General features: G+C 45.2%; 1 protein-coding gene across 1 annotated transcript; it reads right to left on the reverse strand.

Annotated features, from left to right (window-relative positions):
* Positions 1-1,731: 1,731 nt before the first annotated feature.
* LOC123130415 (uncharacterized) lies at positions 1,732-15,423 on the reverse strand. The gene is made up of 2 exons (XM_044550317.1): positions 14,047-15,423; positions 1,732-1,978 (listed from the first exon to the last, which is right to left on the reverse strand). Exon 1 carries the CDS (start codon positions 15,298-15,300, stop codon positions 14,062-14,064), a length of 1,239 nt encoding a protein of 412 aa, XP_044406252.1. The 5' UTR covers positions 15,301-15,423; the 3' UTR covers positions 1,732-1,978; positions 14,047-14,061.
* Between the last annotated feature and the right edge of the window lie 5,602 nt (positions 15,424-21,025).

Here is a 21,025-nt window from a genome sequence, read left to right on the forward strand (position 1 = left end):
AAGGCGCTCCCTCCACACTCTGTTCGCCGCCCTCTCGCCTCGCCCCCCCCCCTCACTAGCCTCGCCGTCTCTGCGTCACCATGTCGATGCGCTGCCTGGGCGCTTCAGATTTTCGCAGAGTCCGTGAGCGCCGCTACGGCAGCTTCTCCTCCGAGATCTGGTTTGGCGAGAAACGCCTCAGTCTCGGCACCTTCGACATCGCAGAGGATGCGGCCCGCACGTACGACGCGGCGGCGTGGTGCCTTCGGCGGCCTCGTCGAGAGATGAATTTTCCCGACGTGTTGACAAGCCAGCGGGCGCAGGATCTCGCGCCTCTCCCACGGCTTTTCACCGACGAGGAACGTCGTGGCAACCGGAGGCGGCAATGTCGCCTCGCCATCGCCGAGATGGACGTGAAAGCCATGACGGTGTGGCGTGAACGCTTCCCGCAGGACATCGTCAACGAGCGTCAATTATACAAGCAAAGGAGGACGGAGAGGGGGGCGAGGAGGACGGAGCGAGCCGCCTACCGGGAGGACAAACGTTCGCGTAAGCAGGCCACTCAGTTGCACATGAAGCTAGGAGAAGTGTCGTCCTGGAACTCTGAGGATGAGCGGTATGTTGACGTCTACATTCAGACTTCAGAGGAGGACATTATCGAGACGGAGTCGGAAAATGGCTAGTTGTTGATCTTTTTATGTCTATACTAGGACTATCTATGTATCCTTTATCTATCGAAAAAAAATGGCCGGCGACGTCGGCGATAAAGTAGGCGGGCAAGAGTGTGTTGTTCGATAGGAAAAGGTCAATGTGACACCAACCAGCGGGTCCGGGGAGAAAAGAGGGCGAGCGCGCGTCCGTCTCGTGTCCGCGCCGACGCAAATCCAGCTCAAAAATAGGCCAGGAATGAGTCGGCAGGCAGACGCGAAGCGAATGTTAGGTCAGCGCGTTGGGCCGACTTTTATGTTCGTGCCGATCCAAACGGATGGCAACGGACGAAATGAGTCGTCTCATTGGAGTTGCTCTTTTGGCGTGAACGACCAATGTTTTACACGATTCAGAATACTTGCAACGCAATGGGAAGCCAAGACATGGAAGGATACACAAACGTGACCGTCCTCGCCAACCGGCCTACGACCGCTACGACATGAAACTCGCCTTAACCAACCTTTAGCCAAGAAGGCCCGACCAAGACACAGGGCACCAGGACCGTCATACTGAACCTTGAGGACAATTTCAACCAACAAAATAAACACAAACAAATATGTTTAGTTGTGTACAAACGAATAAAATTGCATTTGTTACAGATTGGATTTTCCGGTACACAGATGGTCTACAACAGAATATTATGTTAAACTTTGAAATAAAAAAAAACTAATGTAACACCCTGAAACAAATCAAGACTTGTTAAAATCAGAAAAGCATAGCACGAATCTCAAAGCAGCATTGGCCCTGTGCATGGTAACATTCCTCGGTCAAATGTATCTCAAGATCCTACACGGACTATAGAATAGTAGAATTCATGCAGAATAGTTACTAGAGTACAAATCTGCAATATGCCTGCAAACATCCGGCTGCGAAGATACCATGAGATCCGTCGAGGCCATATTTACCACCGACGATTAGACCTTTTTATCCTGGGTGAAGGACTAAAGTTTCGGAACAAAAGGGCCGACGAAACCAACAAGACAAACATCCAGGTTCAGTTTTAAAAAGAAGGCCGACGAAACAACAAAGCACAAAAGCAAAAGCGCAAACCGGCATCCACGCATATACTTACCCTAACAAAAGCTAGAAGGATAGCAACAACCAGAAAGGTTAGTACCGACAGGTTACAGAACAGTTTGTAACTACAACGCTGCTATTACTCAGATCATTGACAGCCTTGGAAGAACATCACCTCATGGTTTAACCAACTCCAGTACGCCTCATCGTCGGGCCCCAGCCTTCGGGTTTGCTGATCTCAGACGTTGCGCTGCCGCTACCGCCTGCCTCGTTTCTGCATGCCACACCAATACAACGAATGAGTTATCCATGTCTGTTGGATCATGCGAGTAAACATGATCAAAAGATGTTGCGTTCCTACTCTTCCTTATATGGAGAACAGATTACAGCACAAAGCCCACAGCTACCAAATTTCTATCTTTACCATGAAAACAAAGGATCCAGCCACTAATCTCAAAGAAACTCATGGGTGTACATAGCCAAACCAGCAACACATTTCACTAAGCCCCCCCAAAAAAGCAGACACAGCACTGGCAGGGAAAAGATGATCCACGGTCTCTGCATTGCCACAAAACATTCATTTAGTATCACAAACACAGCCCTTTTAGCCAAATTGTCTTTGGTTGGGAATATTTTCCTAACAGCAAGCCACAGACGGGTTTTACCTTCAGTGGTGCTTTAACAAACCAAAGGTTCTTATGTGGCCAGCTAACATAACTACTTTTCAGAGGCACAAACATTGACTGAGCTGGAAGAACACCAGTTTTGTTCAGTACCCATCTACCTATATTTTCCTCCTCATAGCGTAAAACAAGAATTATAGGTCAAAAATCAGGGCCAGGGTCCCCAAGGAGCAATAGTTTATTCACCAGTTCAAAGAGCATTTAATTCTGTTAATGAAAAGTATCGTGGATAACCAGTGTTGATGTCAGCTGGTATATCAGGTATAAACAATAAAGTACAACTGAACTAATGGCCCGACCATTTAATCTATGTTGTTGTAGTTGCTACTATTTTTCAAAAGATATACTAATCCCAGTTTTATAGAACAAAGCACCTTTTTCAAAACAAAAAAAAGAAGAACGTTAGTTTCAGGAATGGTTGTAGCGACCAGACCTCAAACAGTCTGATCTCTGTGCTCCGGTGTCATCCCTGGATCAGTAATGCTGACACCACACAGTACTCGGAGCATTTATAGCAGAGTAGCAATCACACACTTATTACATCGAGTGTCTCAAAAGAGAACTTATTACAATTAATATGGCTTAAGGTCATCTAATAACGATAACAGCGGAAGGCTTGGAAGATAAGTAAGTCCATCAACTCCCACGGCATCACTGAATATATAACCACGACCTAAAAACTCCTTAATCGTCGTCTAAAAAGTCTGCAACATTAACGTTGCAGCCTGAAAACGGGTCAGCACATGGAATATGCTGGCAAGGTAACACATAGAGAGTAATGGAATGAAATAGCTATACTATATGCATATTTGGCTGGTGGAAAGCTCTATGGTTACAGTTTTACGTAAAACCAAATTTTTCCCTATTTCAAAGGAATAAAATTTAATTACTATCATGATGGTTGTTAAACATTAAGAATGGTTGACAGCATTCTCAATCCCAGTTAAGCATCATCGTTAAACATAACCCAACAAAATTAATTTAGAGTAACATGTTGAGATTCACATGAAAATCCAAGTACTACATACTCAAAACGTTCATAACCGGGGACACGGCTAACCATGATTAGTTTATTACACTTTGCAGAGGTTTGCGCACTTTTCCCCACAAGACTCGATCGCCTCCGTTTGGTTTCTCGCACTACATAGTGTTTGAGAAGACGGATGACCGAGACATAGTCTTTCAGAAGTGCTAGCACCTTACGATCGGGTAGACCGTACCACCTACATCCCCTACATCTGCTAGTCTACCACTCTAAGAGTTCGCACAACTTAGTCAACTATGCTAGAGCCCATAATAGCTTGTGGCTGCACACGGAAGTTTCTAGTATGAATAGTCTCATGATCCCTTTGAGCCTGGGTGGCGGTCCATAAAAAAACAGGCAATCCTGGTCTACCCAGGTGCCTGGACAGGCAATCCTGGAATAACCAGGTATCTCAATCCACCCAGATGTGTGTTTAAGTGGCCACCTTAGATAAACCATTAATTAAGAATCTCACATATGTCATGGATATCACTCACCCAATCCACGTCTACTAGCATAGCATGACATAAAAAGCAAATGTAGAAGTAACTCCCAAAGGTTTGATAATAAACAGGTAATAGGCACTATCTCATCTACTTCTCATCCCACAATTTAATTAGATCCTAATCATGCAATGTGTGAGGATTGATCTAATGCAATAAAACTGGGTAGTAGAAAAGGTATGATCAAAGTGTTACTTGCCTTGCTGATGATCCGCAAAACCTAACGATTCGAAGTAACAAGCGGCGCACTCCGGGTATTCTATCGCAGACAAACAAACAAGCATACAATAAGTACTCATCTAATGCACGGGTAAAACTCAAATAAGAGATCTAACCAGAAGGTTCAACTTAAGAACTCCGGTTTGTAAAAAGAATCAAATCGAACGAAGCAACGAAAGTCAAACTGCGAAAGAAAACAACTTCGTTCTAGTAATCTGGATCTAGGGCAAATTTTACAGTAGCAAAATTTTGTTTAAGTTGATTAAACGAATAGAGGGTTTCGAGACGAAACTCTAGGCGCTTGAATCGTCTGATTCCGATAAACGAGCGAAAAGTTATACTAAAACGAAAATCGGATCAGGAATCGCGATCAGAAAAATCGCGGATTTAATCCGAGAAAAAGAAAAACGACGAACGCTCGCTAGAACGAACAGACGGACGAACGCTCACTATTTAAATAAACCGGAAAAACCGATCTATTTAAAAAACTGAATCTAAAAAAACCGACAAAAACCCGATGGTTTTTTCAAAATAAAACGGCGGCATGGAAAACGAGGCGACGGCGACGGCGTCCAGCGGGCGGCGCGGTGGCGGAGTCGGCGGGGCGGCGGCGGGCAAGGCGGCGGCGCGGCGGGGCGGGGCTGGCTAGGGTTTGGCCCGGGGGGGCTGGGCTGGCTTTTATTGCCTAGTCGGGCCAGAGTCCTAGTCGGACACGGCCCGTTAGGTCGGTTCATTTTTTTATTATTCCGCTCGGAAGAAAAATAAAAAGAAATACTAAACGGACTCTAAAAATTCCGAAACAAATTTTCACGGGCTTCTAAAATCAAGCAGCACAAGGTGAACATTTATTTGGGACCTAAATGCAATTTTGAAAAACGCATATTTTTCCTAAATTCAAATAAAACACCGAAAAACTCCGAAATAAAATCTTATTTGATTTTATTATTAAATCCTCAATATTTCTTTATTTTGGGAAAGTCATTTTATTCCCTCTCTCTTATTTTTGTAATAGAAATAATTGATGATAAAATAAATAAAATTAAATGATCCTATTCTCAAAATTTGAGAAAACTCAAATATGAAAATAACGAAATCCCCAACTCTCTCCGTGGGTCATTGAGTTGCGTAGAATTTCTAGGATCAACCAAAATCCAAAATAAAATATGATATGCATGGTGATCTAATGTATAACATTCCAAATTGAAAATTTGGGATGTTACAAACCTACCCCCCTTAAGATGAATCTCGCCCTCGAGATTCGGGTTGGCTAGAAAATAGGTGAGGGTGGTCCTTGAGCAAATCTTCCTCTCGTTTCCAAGTGGCTTCATCCTCTGTGTGGTGGCTCCACTGTACTTTGCAAAACTTGATAACCTTGCTGCGGGTGACTCGAGTGGCAAACTCGAGAATCTTAATTGGTTTTTCCTCATATGTCAAATTGTTATCCAACTGAATAGTTTCTAAGGGCACTGTGTCTCTCAACGGTATGTCAGCCATCTCCGCGTGACATTTCTTTAACTGAGAAACGTGGAACACATCATGAACTCCTGACAATCCTTCGGGCAATTCCAACTTGTAGGCCACTTCTCCCATACGCTCCAAAACTCGATATGGTCCTACAAATCGTGGCGCTAACTTCCCTTTAACTCCAAAACGCTTTGTTCCCCAAAGTGGAGATACTCGAAGATAAGTTCTATCCTCGACTTCGTAAACTGTCTCCTTACGTTTAGAATCTGCATAACTCTTCTGTCTGGACTGGGCTACCTTGAGCCTATCGCGAATCAACTTCACCTTCTGTTCAGACTCTTTAATCAAGTCAGGTCCAAACAACTGGCGGTCTCCAACTTCGTCCCATGACAACGGTGTCATGCACCTCCTTCCGTACAAGGCTTCGAAAGGGTCCATCTTTAAACTGGTTTGATAACTGTTGTTGTAAGAGAACTTTGCATATGGCAAATTATCGTCCCAACTAGATCCATAATCTAGCGCACAAGCTCTCAGCATATCCTCCAAAATCTAATTAACTCTCTCGGTCTGTCCATCTGTCTGTGGATGAAAAGCGTACTGAATTCTAGCCTGGTACCCAAAGTTTCGTGCAACTGCTTCCAGAACTTTGAGGTAAACTGGGTTCCTCTATCTGATACGATACTCCTCGGAACTCCATGCAAACATACGATTCTGGTCATGTATATCTTTGCCAACTTAGCACTGGTATAAGTGGTCTTTACTGGAATGAAATGAGCTACTTTCGTCAATCGATCGACTACAACCTAAATCGAGTCATAGCCTGAACGAGTCCTAGGCAATCCCGTGATAAAATCCATGCCTAGCTTATCCCACTTCCATTCGGGTATCGGCAATGGTTGTAGCAATCCTGCTGGCTTCTGATGTTCTGCCTTTACCCTCTGACATACATCACAAACTGCTACATACTCCGCAATATCCTTCTTCATTCCGGTCCACCAGAAAATATCCTTCAAATCCAAATACATCTTGGTATTTCCTGGGTGAATTGAATACGGTGAATCGTGTGCCTCTTGCAAAATCAACTTCCTGATCTCCGGGTCATTGGGCACGTAAACGCGGTCTTCAAACCATAGGGTGTCGTGCTCATCCTCACGAAATCCTTTAGCTTTTCCTTTGTTCAGTTTCTCCTTTATAGCGGCAACCTCTTTGTCAGCCTTCTGAGCTTCCCTGATTCTATCCATCAAAGTTGACTGAATCTCCAATGCTGCTACATAGCCTCTCGGAACTATTTCCAAACATAGTTCACGAAGATTTTCTGCTAACTCCCTTGGTATTTTTCCCGTCATTAACATATTGACATGGCTCTTACGGCTTAATGCGTCAGCTACTACATTAGCCTTTTCGGGGTGATAATGCAATTTCATATCATAATCCTTGATAAGCTCCAACCATCTCCTTTATCTGAGATTCAACTCCTTCTGTGTGAAAATGTACTTCAAACTCTTATGATCCGTGTACACCTCACAATGATTTTCAATGAGGAAATGTCTCCATGTCTTTAATGCATGCACTACGACTGCTAACTCCAAATCATGCGTGGCATAATTTAGCTCATGAGGCTTCAGTTGTCTTGAGGCGTATGAAACAACTCTCCCTTCCTGCATAAGCACTGCTCCAAGTCCTCGACGTGAAGCATCGCAATACACCTCATAATCTTTGGTCTGGTCTGGCAAAATCAACACTGGTGAGGTAACCAAACGTTTCTTCAACTCCTGGAAACTAGCCTCACATTCCTCTGTCCATATGAACTTGGTATCTTTCTTCAACAACTCCGTCATAGGCTTCGCAATCTTTGAGAAATTCTCAATAAATCTCTGGTAGTATCCTGCGAGTCCAAGAAAACTGCGGATCTCTCCAACTGTGGTTGGGGCTTCCCACTTGGTCACGGTTTCAACTTTAGCGGGATCTACTGCTATACCTTCTCCAGATATAACATGTCCGAGGAATCCTACTTCCTTCAACCAAAAATCACATTTGCTGAACTTGGCATATAACTGATGTTCTTTGAGCTTTCCAAGTACCAAACGCAAATGCTCTTTATGCTCCTCTCCATTCTTCGAATAAACCAGGATATCATCAATGAACACTATGACGAACTTATTCAAGAACTCCATAAACACTTTGTTCATCATGTTCATAAAATAGGCAGGTGCGTTAGTCAGACCAAATGACATAATGATACACTCATACAGCCCATACCTGGTGGTAAAAGCTATCTTCGGAATATCCTGATCGCAGATCGATCTTGGAAAATATCTTAGCTCCTTGCAATCAATCAAACAGATCATTGATCATTGGTAGTGGGTACTTGTTTTTGATCATTACTTCATTCAATCCTCGATAGTCAACAACCATCCTTAACGATCCATCCTTCTTCTCCACTAGTAGTACTGGCGATCCCCAAGGCGAAGAACTTGGGCGAATATATCCTTTATCCAGTAACTCCTTAATCTGCTTCTTAATTTCCACCAAATTCTTTGCTGGCATCCTATATGGTCTCTTTGATATTGGCCCTGTGCCTGGCAATAGCTCAATCAGGAACTCAATATCTCTATCCGGTGGCATGCCTGGCAACTCTTCCGGAAATACATCGGGAAAATCCCTTACCACTGGTACTTCCTCCTGCACAACTCATGTTAGGCAAGTTACTTGAGTCCTCTTTGGCACATGCCGAGATACATACTTGATCCTTCTCCCTTCTGGTGTGGTAAGAAAAATTGACTTACTAGCACACTCAATATTCCCTTCATACCTTGATAACCAATCCATGCCTAATATCACATCCAATCCTTGATATTACAATACTATTAGGTCTGAGGGAAAAACATAGTTACCAATCCTTAATGGTAACCGATCACACCATAAACTAGCCACATACTCTGCTCCAGGCGAGGTTACTAACATGGATGACCTAAGGGCTTGGGTTGGTAGGTTATACTTATCCATAAATCCCCTTGATATGTATGAATGCGATGCACCAGTATCAAAAAGAACGAGTGCAGTAAATGACTTAACCAAAAACTTACCTATTACTGCATCGGGCTGAGCTTCAACCTCCTCCACGCTAACGTGGTTCACCTGTCCCCTGTTGAAAGGGTTCGGCTTCTTCCCATAACTTCCATTGCCATTTTGGCCTTCAGGACATTCATTGGCATAATGTCGTGTTTTCAGACACTTAAAACAAGTGACTTGGCTTAGGTCCTTCTTGGCTGGGGTTGATGGGTTGGTGCGATTCTGGCCGTTGCTTCCTCCATTGCCATTACCATTCTTGGTGCCATTGTGATTGTGCGAGCTACCTCCTCCATGGGTATGCTGAAATGTCCTCTCGGTCTAGGGGTAAAACGTGGCTTCTTCTGAGCTACTGAATTGTACTTCCCTTGTTCATACTTCCTCTTGCGATTTTCAATTTGCTGCTGCTTCCCTTCAATCATAAGAGCACGATCTACCAACTCCTGGTAGTTGCTGAAGGTGGCTACCATCAACCGCATGCTCAACTCATCATTCAGTCCTTCCAGAAACTTCTCCTGCTTAGCTGCATCCGTAGCGACGTCATCTGAGGCATAACGTGCTAGCTTACTTAATTCCTTCACATACTGGCCAACTGTCTGTCCTCCTTGGCGCAAGTTGCGAAACTCACGCTTCTTCATGGCCATAGCTCCTGCTGAAATATGGGTACGAAAAGCCTGCTGAAACTGGTCCCATGTGACAGTGTCAACTGGGAAAGTGGCTATGAAATTCTCCCACCATGATGCTGCGGGTCCTTCTAACTGATGTGCGGCAAACTTCACCTTCTCCGCATCTGTGCGTCCTGCTGTGGTCAACTCCCTAGCTGTCTTGCGGAGCCAATCATCTGCTACTATCGGCTCGGTGCTACTGGAAAACACCGGCGAATTCAGCCTAAGAAAACGGGCTAAGTGGTCAACAGGTGGTGGTGGTGGTGGTGGGTTGTTGTTGTTGTTCCCCTGATTCTGATTCTGGACTAGCAACTACATCAATGTGTTCTGCTGCTGGATCAACTGGGTGAGCTCCGATGGAAAGGTAAATCCGGGGTCACGTCTCGGAGGCATCTGAGGGTTTAGAAAAGATGAGATATAAGAATAGAGGGGGTCTAACGAGAAAACACTACCCATATGCACATGAGGCAAAACAAACAATTCACTTCAATCAATCAAAGAAGGGCATACAATCGATCTAACTATCGCAAAAGTGCTCGAACTACTATATTTACATGGTAGACTACTACTACTGATGGGGTGGTCTACTAGAAATATTCTTCGGTTACAGACTCCATGATATCTGCTCCAGCTTCATCAACATAGTCATCATCGTACTATCTAGTTCCGAGTCGGTGCCGTCGATGATGATGTAGTCTTCCGGGCTAATCTCCTGGGGTTCTTCGTCTTCATCTACTGGCGTAGGGCCTCCCATAAATATTCCAATCTTCTTGATCAGGTCGTCATTCTTCTTCATCAATACTTCAATTTCCTCTTCATAATCTTCACGTGTAGCCTTGAGTTCTTCCTCCAGTTCCTTGATTCTAGTCTTAGCCTTCTTTATATCTATCATGTCGGCGCACATCTGGTTCTCCTATCGTCGAATGTGCTGATTTAACTCCTGGATAAAAGCTGCAATTGATCTATCCTTCCGGGTGCTGATCATCGCCCAGTGCTCATCTCGGCGCCCACAAATCTGGTAAATAGTATCCTTGAGATCCTTGCGGTAGACTTCTCCAATGCGTCCCATGGCGATGTGAGCTGCCATGCTCTTTCCTAGACTCCAAGTTGGTGCATCAAAAGAAAACTCTATGGGCGCGGTGACTGGCATGAACGTCCTTCCTGGAACTTGAACTTGAATCATCCAGCGCTCTTCTTCAGGTAAAGTGGCGTTGTAGGTTCCCGTGAAGCTTGGTACTCCTATGTTCAGGTATCTAGTGACTTCCTTCAAGTGTCGTCCAAAGGGTGTATCTTCATCCGGTTGCGTGAACTTGTTCCTTGCATCCGACATCCTAAAGAGTAGAGAAGATGAGAAGTCAAAAAAGAAGAGAGTGGATAGTGATCTAGGTCTTTAGCTTAATGGTCGTGTCCTACAATCAGCGTGTGCTCTGATACCATCTCTGTAGCGATCAGACCTCAAATAATCTGATCTCTGTGCTCCGGTGTCATCCCTGAATCAGTAATGCTGACACCACACAGTACTTGGAGGATTTATAGCAGAGTAGCAATCACACACTTATTACATCGAGTGTCTCAAAAGAGAACTTATTACAATTAATATGGCTTAAGGCCATCTAATAACAATAACAGCGGAAGGCTTGGAAGATAAGTGAGTCCATCAACTCCAACGGCATCACTGAATATATAACCACGACCTAAAAACTCCTTAATCGTCGTTTGAAAAGTCTGCAACATTAACGTTGCAGCCCGAAAACGGGTCAGCGCATGGAATATGCTGGCAAGGTAACACATAGAGAGTAATGGAATGAAATAGCTATACTATATGCATATTTGGCTGGTGGAAAGCTCTATGGTTACAGTTTTACGTAAAACCAAATTCTCCCTACTTCAAAGGAATAAAATTTAATTACTATCATGGTGGTTGTTAAACATTGAGAATGGTTGACAGCATTCTCAATCCCAATTAAGCATCATCGTTAAACATAACCCAACAAAATTAATTTAGAGTAACATATTGAGATTCAAATGAAAATTCAAGTACTAGATACTCAAAACGTCCATAACCGGGGACACGGCTAATCATGATTAGTTTATTACACTCTGCAGAGGTTTGCGCACTTTTCCCCACAAGACTCGATCGCCTCCGTTTGGTTTCTCGCACTACATGGTGTTTGAGAAGACGGATGACCGAGACATAGTCTTTCAGAAGTGCTAGCACCTTACGATCAGGTAGACCGTACCACCTACATCCCCTACATCTGCTAGTCTACCACTCTAAGAGTTCGCACAACTTAGTCAACTATGCTAGAGCCCATAATAGCTTGTGGCTGCACACGGAAGTTTCTAGTATGAATAGTCTCATGATCCCTTTGAGCCTGGGTGGCGGTCCATAAAAAAACAGGCAATCCTGGTCTACCCAGGTGCCTGGACAGGCAATCCTGGAATAACCAGGTATCTCAATCCACCCAGATGTGTGTTTAAGTGGCCACCTTAGATAAACCATTAATTAACAATCTCACATATGTCATGGATATCACTCACCCAATCCACGTCTACTAGCATAGCATGGCATAAAAAGCAAATGTAGAAGTAACTCCCAAAGGTTTGATAATAAACAGGTAATAGGCACTACCTCATCTACTTCCCATCCCACAATTTAATTAGATCCTAATCATGCAATGTGTGAGGATTGATCTAATGCAATAAAACTGGGTAGTAGAAAAGGTATGATCAAAGTGTTACTTGCCTTGCTGATGATCCGCAAAACCTAACGATTCGAAGTAACAAGCGGCGCACTCCGGGTATTCTATCGCAGACAAACAAACAAGCATACAATAAGTACTCATCTAATGCACGGGTAAAACTCAAATAAGAGATCTAACCAGAAGGTTCGACTTAAGAACTCCGGTTTGTAAAAAGAATCAAATCGAACGAAGCAACGAAAGTCAAACTGCGAAAGAAAACAACTTCGTTCTAGTAATCTGGATCTAGGGCAAATTTTACAGTAGCAAAATTTTGTTTAAGTTGATTAAACGAATAGAGGGTTTCGAGACGAAACTCTAGGCGCTTGAATCGTCTGATTCTGATAAACGAGCGAAAAGTTATACTAAAACGAAAATCAGATCAGGAATCGCGATCAGAAAAATCGCGGATTTAATCCGAGAAAAAGAAAAACGACGAACGCTCGCTAGAACGAACAGACGGACGAACGCTCACTATTTAAATAAACCGGAAAAACCAATCTATTTAAAAAAACCGAATCTAAAAAAACCGACGAAACAACGGCGGCAGGGAAAACGAGGCGGCGGCGACGGCGTCCGGCAGGCGGCGCGGCGGCGAGCAGGACGGTGCCGCAGCGGGGCGGGCGGCGGCGCGGCGGGCGACGGCGCGACGGGGCAGCGCGTGGCGGCGGCGGCGGCAGGGCGAGCGGGGCGGGGCTGGCTAGGGTTTGGCCCGGGGGGGCTGGGCCGGCTTTTATTGCCTAGCCGGGCCAGAGTCCTAGTTGGACACGGCCCGTTAGGTCGGTTCATTTTTTTATTATTCCGCTCAGAAGAAAAATAAAAAGAAATACTAAACGGACTCTAAAAATTCCGAAACAAATTTTCACGGGCTTCTAAAATCAAGCAGCACAAGGTGAACATTTATTTAGGACCTAAATGCAATTTTGAAAAACGCATATTTTTCCTAAATTCAAATAAAACACCGAAAAACTCCGAAATAAAATCTTATTTGATTTTATTATTAAATCCTCAATATTTCTTTATTTTGGGAAAGTCATTTTATTCCCTCTCTCTTATTTTTGTAATAGAAATAATTGATGATAAAATAAATAAAATTAAATGATCCTATTCTCAAAATTTGAGAAAACTCAAATATGAAAATAACGAAATCCCCAACTCTCTCCGTGGGTCATTGAGTTGCGTAGAATTTCTAGGATCAACCAAAATGCAAAATAAAATATGATATGCATGGTGATCTAATGTATAACATTCCAAATTGAAAATTTGGGATGTTACAATGGTTCACAAAATTCTAAAATGTTTTCCCCCCTGAAAAGACTTATCAGTTCACAAAACAAAAAAAATAGTAAATCCTTTGAACTAATATACTCGATTAAACGACAAAACAACATACACTCGTATAGAGCACATTTTGAATATCATCGAAGCATGCCTAAAAATGGTTAAAATGCAAAGTTCTGTATTCCAAGTAGATAGATGGGGGTCTTATTTCATATAATAAGGTGAATGAGAGGGAAAGCAAAACAAACAATCGAGTAATTAGCTAGTGAGTTGAGACAATCCAAAATAAAATGAGTCCAACTGGCAACAAAACGAAAAATCAAATCAAAATGACAACTGTACCAATTTATTAGTGGAATCTCTGCCTCAAAGATGGTAGTGGAATGTAATACTTGAACAAGTTTAGAAATGCAACCAGTCGTATAGACTATAGAGCTGTAGGGTATTGCCACACATGCGGTACAGGAAAACATAGTCGTTAGTTCTAATGCTGGTCCTTCGGCATGATTGGCAAAAACACCTAATGATCAGTAAAACACAAGCAAGTATTTGACGAAACCTATAAATGTAGATAACCCAGTTTGCATGTGTCTAACACAGTCTACGATAATAATGGACTTCTCTTTCTCATCTTCAGAACATCAATACTTGAACAATCCATACAGTGGACGATAGAACGAAACGTTATCATACCTTGCCAGCATATCGTCAAGCACCTTCTCCTTCAAGTAGAGGGCACAACTTATTATTTACCAAAGAGGGAGGCCATGGCATGATGCAGGGCCGGACATGGCTGTCACATCTCTTCTGAAAGAGCATGTCCAGCTTCGCCGTCTCCATGCATAAAGACAGGAACCACGAAGGAACATGAACATTATGGAACGTTTCACCAGTAGAGAAGTACACAAACCCATCAATAGTATCCACAATATGCAGCTCAACATCTTCTAGTGAGCCCCCAGTGGCCTCAACAATCGACTTTAACTCTAACTGAAACTTCTTCTCTAGCATCCATCTCTCGAAGCCGTCCTCATCAGCTCGCCAGAACCAAACATGGATACCAAAGTCAACTGGGCAAACGATACAAAGCCTCCCATCCTTGGCCTCCCCAGGCCACACAAGGTGAATTTTCCCTTCCAAGAATGGTGGCAGATCCATCCGAGAGAAATGTAGCGTTGCGGTGTTCAGCACGAGCAAGCCGGCTTCATTTGCTTGTATCCAATAGATGAACCCATTCACCATCGTGCCAACTTTAAGCCAGTGTTCGTCTTCAGGCAGTGGCTCCACAGCCTCAGACCACGGGAAGATCCGCCACTCCCTGCTATCTGACGAGAAGACGGCGGCGCGCGCCCGCGACTCGTCGTGACAGATAGTGACAAGGCGGAACGGCCCGTCGCCCTCTTCGGAGGCGAGGATGAAGCAATCGAGGTGCGAGGTAAGGCCGTGGCCGTCGTCGAAGAACTCGTCGGGCGTCGGAGGGACAAGATCCAGGGCCCCTGTGAGGGGGTTGTAGGCTGCGAACTGCCCCGTCCTTCCGTTGCAGAGGAGCACGTAGCCTCCCCGGCAGTCGCACACGAACCACCCAGGGGAGGCGTCGTCGTCGTCGGGGAGGCGGGTGAAGAAGAAATCGGCGCCGCGGACGGCGGCTGCGAGGTCAGGGTCGGAGCGGCGGCGGACGGGGGCGAAGGCAGGGATGGCGGGGCCGTCGGGGTCGAAGAAGAAGCCGAGGAGAGGGGGTGGGTGGGCCGCGCGGAAGCTGCGGCGGAAGACGGGGGACGAGCGGACGGCGCTGAGGAAGGTGCGGCAGCTGAGGGCGGCGCGGACGAGGCTCGGGAGGGAGGGGAGGCGGAGGAAGATTTCGCGGAGGAGATCGTCGCCGAGATCGATTACGGTGGTGGGAGCAGGCGGCGGCGGCGATGGAGATGGCGACGATTGCTCGGAGGCCATGGCTTTGCACGGAATTCCGACTTGCACTGCCGCGGAAGGAGAGTGCTCAGGTAGGACCCACTAGTCTGTCTCTCTGGATCCACTGGGTAAAAGAACTGTAGAGTTTCCCTGCAGAAAGGGCGCGGCCGGGGTGTGCACCGCCAAACCAGGCCGAATAGCCGGTCCAGGCGTGGCGGCCCGATAGCCCGCATGCCCGGCCAGTGGTGGACCTAGCCCAGCACGTATACAATCGGGTCGTGCCGGCACGTGGCCCGTCTAGAGCCGTGAGACAGGCCCAAAACAGTCTAAAATCAGGCGGGCTGATGAGCTAAACGTATCGGTGGGCCGCTCTGTTTCCTTGTGTCGTGCATGGCCAGAGCACAAATGCAAAGAGCGTAAAAGAGGTGGTAATCACTAATTAAAAAGCATTCATTTCTTTAAAAAAACTAATTAAAGAGCACTTCTTGCAAAGGTCACTACCACTTTCCAATAATTATTCAGTGTGGCACTTGTCGTAATCTTGAAGTTTTTTTTACAGATTTGTTTATTCAAAATGTTTTACCTCTTTTTCCGCAAAAAAAAATGTTCTAGCTCTTAAACCGTGGCCTATAAGCTAACATGTGGTGCATTGCAGCTTCCTTCACAAACTTTGGATTACTTAATGCACAATGGCAAAACGGGATGAAGAAAGTGCAAATCTAGGGGTTGCATTCTTCTAAAAGTATCATATCTTCTTTCCTTAGGGAGAAAGCAGAAACCAGAAACGAGTGGAGGTTCGATCTCTCACCCAAAGAAACCGGAGCTGGTGGAATCTTCCCCTATAGACTCTGAAAAACATCGTGTACCTTTTCCCTATAGACTACGAAAAAGGTGGCATTTGACATCTAAAGTTTCATCACCCCTACTACTGCCCAAAATCCTGCCTTGGTGAGCTCTCCCCAAGGTGACACCGAAGGTCTACCTCCTTTCGTGCGCCTCTCGCGTTCCCTTGACCTGATGCATCTGTTTAAAAGTAAATGGTAGGGTCAAATCAGGCAAAGCTATAAAAGAGCAGTGACCAGACAATTCTTCAATGTTGTGAAGGCCTCAACAAATATGCCCCCAATCACGCTGCCTATGTGAACAAATTATAAAACTTTGCATAAGCAGCTTAATTAAGTAGAAAAACCTAATCGATAGCCTACTATTTATACTTGTCTTTCTCTTTTTTGCTCTGCTATGGAGTTCTTTGATGGTCTATCTTCGCACCTGGCGCTTCTGGCGCTTTCTTCCTTCCACCTTCCTCTTGTACTCGACTCTTCCCCGATCACTCCCCGAAAATGGCAGCAGTGACCATAGTAGCTGCATGAATCAAAGCAGATACTGGAGTGGGACCCTCCATTGCATCGGGTAACCGGAGCTAGCGCAATTGGGATTTAGAGTCCCATGCGTGAAACTAAAGAGGATTTTCAGTCCTATGCTCTACCAGCCAGAACCTAGAAGGACACTTCACACCCGATTTGACACAGCTAGACTGGAGACTACTTGAACAGATGAAATGGAAGGAAGAAATGAAAGTTCAGTCTACCAACATAGAGTCCGCCCCTCCCAGGAAGAAGAAATTTGCTACTTTGGCTCATCAATTGGTAAGTCTGTCTATGAAGTTCAGTGCCCAGAGGTATGACCTCGGGAAGAAACAAAGATCGGGCGGGGAAAACGGGGTTCGAACCCGCGACTTCTGGCGTGACAGACCAGCAGCCAAATCTTGAACTCTTTTTACTGTTGAATTCCTCGAGTCGAGCTCTTCTAAATTAGATCTCATGTTGATAGATTTTAATGATTTTTTTTCAAAAAAACAAACGAAAAATCAAACCGGGACCATGATTTTTTTTCCTTCTGAAAGAGGCATAACTGTGCCTCCCGCGGAAGCAAATCCGTGCCTCCACGAGAAGTAAACCCATGCCTCTCGCAGAAAGAAAAAAAGTTTTCGAGAGGCACGGCCGTGCCTCTCATGGAAGCAAAATCGTGCCTCTCGTGGTAGGAAAAAAAAGAAAACATATTTTTTCCATTTTCGTGAGGCACGGTCATGCCTCTCGCGAAAGAAAAAGAAAAAAGAAAACTCATTTTTTGTTCGTTTCCGAGTTCCTCTCGCGGAAGCAAATCCGGACATCTCGCGCAAGGAAAAAGAAAAAAGGAAATGTGCTTTTTCCCGTTTTTGAGAGGAACGGTTATGCCTCTCGCGGAAGCAAATCGTCCCTCTCGCAGTAGGAAAAAAATAAGAACACATTTTTTTTCGTTTCCAAGAGGCACAATGCCTCTCTCGGTCGAAAAAAGGAAACACGTTTTTTTGCGGAAAATGTTTTTTTTTGAATTTTTTCCTCCACACGTAAGAAAGACCGATGGAAAACCGAAAAGCCGAAAAAACAAAAAAACAACAACTAAAAAGCCAAAAATGTGTGCAAGAAAATGAAAAAAAAATCGAAGGGAGCGCCCATAGCGTAGCACGTGACGGCTAAGAGCGTGCCAAGTCAGCCCACCCAAATTGACCCTTGGAAGGCTGTTTGGCCCCACATGACAAGAGCTCAATTCTTCGAAAATGCCAAATGAAGGACGAGCTCTATGGAGACTGATTTTTGAAAAATCCTAAATTCATATTTTGCATTTCATTTTTAAGGTACACATATACCCAAAGATATGTAGGTCATAGGCGAGCTACACCAAAAAATGTGGCTTTTCACCACAATACCATATTCATTCTCCAAGCCCCTTGAATTTTGTTTTATTTTGTGCAGCTCTCAATTCAATGACGCACCCGAGCTGAAAATAATTTAGAAAAAAATCCAAAAAGTCTGAAACTTTCTCGGAACAAGTATTGTTAGTGTATTACTCCCACGACAATGCATAGGAGCTCTCAGGGTGTCATGCACCCTATTTGAACAGTAAAATTTTAAAAAAATACTAGAAAAAAATATATTAAAAACTGATCTGTTGGAGTATCAAACCTGGTCGTTAATTCTACCGGCATACGAAGTTTGGCGAAGAAATGACATCTGTGGTATTCTTAGTGAAGAAAATATAGTCTGACCTATTTCATTCAAACCTTTTTTATATAATCGAAATTTCTGTCTTTGCTGAGACCACGGATGCCATTTCTTCACGAAACTTCACGTGGGAGTAGAATGGTCGATCAAGTTTGATACCCCGAAATCTCATATATATTTTTCCTAGTATCTTCTTTGATTTTACTATTCATATAGGGTGCATGGCACCCCAGAGCTCCTAATCCGTGTCCATTACTCCCATGTATAGTTTTGCGACAAAATGACTTTCATGGTATTCAAAATGAATAAAAACAAAACTAATACTATATTAAGCTTGCTACTATTCGCATAGTTTATACTTGCAATTTTGTCTTTTTTGCCAACAATACCTTTCTTTTGCGAAATGAGGCAAGTGTTATATTTATGTCGAATATATTGTGTACGCAAGGGGTTACGTGGACTTGGAGTTGTAATTGATGTGGTTGGGTATGAGTTGTGTAGGAGTCGGACACTTGTATCCTAGGCCTCTTATATACGGAGAGGCACCACACGTTGTAACCCATGACGACTTAATAGCAACAGGTACGCGGGGGAGCCGACGGCTTGTGCCGGCGCCCGGGCGGCCGGTGTTGCGGTATCTTGGGGAGGAGCACCCCTAGTCATGCCCCGAGGATGTAGCCATATCGGTGAACCTCCTTAGCAAATATCGTGCCTCGGTGTGTCGCCTATGATCTTACATTAGCGTTTTATTCTAACAAGTGGTATCATGAGCAAGGTTGCGAGAAGGCTATGCGGAAGATCATCCGGAGGTACGAGGATCATGCTCGACAGGTGCCATGGAACGTCCGATTGGCGCAAGGTGGAGCATGGCGGCGATCGCGGAGGCGGTCGGTGGTGTCAGACACTTCAGGCAGGAGGCCTGGACCATTCGGTGGGCTGCGGCCGGTAAGGATCGGCTAGACGTGGCGATCGGACCGGTGTAGTGGTTGTTGAAGACATCGCGGAGGCGACGGATTCGGCTCGCGATCAGACCGGCGACCAGACATGGGGGACGGCCGGATAGATGGGAGTGTGAGAGCATCGAGACGATGCGCTCGGTGTTGTACAAGGGCGGCGGCGCGACACTATGGACGGATTGTGTTGGCGACGTAGATGGCCAGGGTACGGCACGGCTCGTGCACAGATGATGCGCGAGGTGGCGTCTGTTTCAGCAGGGTTGGCGTACGGTGTGCGCGCGACAAGGCAAGTTACAGATCGCTGGCGAAGAACCAAGATCAGAGACGGGAGCTGTCGTCGTATACGGTGGCGATCTTTTCAGAGGCAAACGGAATCGAGAAGGTCAGGCTTTTGGTTGCGGCGCTGCGTACACGAGAAAGCGCACGGAGCCACCGACGCGTGTGCTAGTCGGTCTCGGAAACAGCGGACGTACAGGCAAAAGGCAAAGGATCAGCGGGTCTACTCGGATAAGGTGCAGCAAAAGAAACGAAATCGTACTGGCGCAGAAGTCCAGGGGATTAATGAGCACGCGGTCAGCCGATACAACGTGTACGTGCGTGTGGATGTTTTGGTCCAGGGACAAGCCTACCGCTGGTTATATTGGAAATAATAAAAAAGGAAGGTGACGTGTGCATGCAAACTGGGTCCGTGTGAGACTTGTTTTGTGAGGTCCTAGCAAAATTGTGACAGGACTTGGGTTTCCGTGTACGAGAAGAAAAGATAACGCTCGGGTGATCAGCGGTAATAAAAGGCTGGCGACGCGAAGCAGCGAAGGGCACAGTATTCAATCTGCGAGTTTAGAAAAAAAAGGTGGAGCAGTCAAGTTTCTGCACAGAGCAAGTTGATCTGCGTGTTTTGGCGACAGGTTCCACAGGAATTTTCTGAAGGGGGATAGGGACGTTGTGCTGGTTTGTATTTCTTGGTAGATCGCGGACTGCGGCGTGGCTTCAGATGAGGAATACGGGATCAGTGATTTTTTTCGTGAGGAAGTCACAGAGGAAAAGGGCGGTAAGACCGGCAGCAGCAGGTCGGTAGATCGCGGCTCGGCATGGCGCCGGGATTCACCAGGTTTGATTTGGAGCAATTCGATGGTATGGGTAACTTCGGTCTGTGGCAAACAAAAGTCAAGGATATTCTGGCGCAACAGGGAATCTTGAAGGGTTTGCAGGAGAAGAAGCTGGCCATGGTTGAAAACAATGTGTGGGAGGATATGCAAGTGCAGGCGGCCGCTACCATACGGCTTTGTCTTGCGGATCAGGTCATGTATCATGTCATGGACGAAGATTCTTCTAAGGGAATTTGGGACAAGTTGACAAATCGTTATATGTCCAAGTCAGCGACCAATAAGCTGTATTTGAAGCAAAAGTTCTATGGGTTGAAGATGCAGGAGGGGTCGGATCTTGTGGAGCATGTGAATGCCTTTAATCAGTTGGTCACGGATCTAGCGCGTCTGGATGTGAAGATTGATGCTGAGGATAAGGCGCTACTTCTTCTTGTTTCGTTGCCACCGTCCTATGAGCATTTGGTCATTACATTGACACATGGAAAGACAACCATCAATAATGAGGAAGTCACTGCAGCGTTGCTTGGGCATGAGTTGAGGAAGCAAAAGAATGCTACAGAGGAGAGTACTCAAGGTTTGGGGTTGGCAGTTAAAGGTTATCAGCTCAGGAAGGGACAAGAGGCGGAGAAGAAAAGGAAAAAAAGGTGCAGTGCTACAGGTGCAAGGA

Source organism: Triticum aestivum, chromosome 6A (genome assembly GCF_018294505.1).
Source record: "Triticum aestivum cultivar Chinese Spring chromosome 6A, IWGSC CS RefSeq v2.1, whole genome shotgun sequence".
In the NCBI taxonomy this organism is placed as follows: domain Eukaryota; kingdom Viridiplantae; phylum Streptophyta; class Magnoliopsida; order Poales; family Poaceae; genus Triticum; species Triticum aestivum.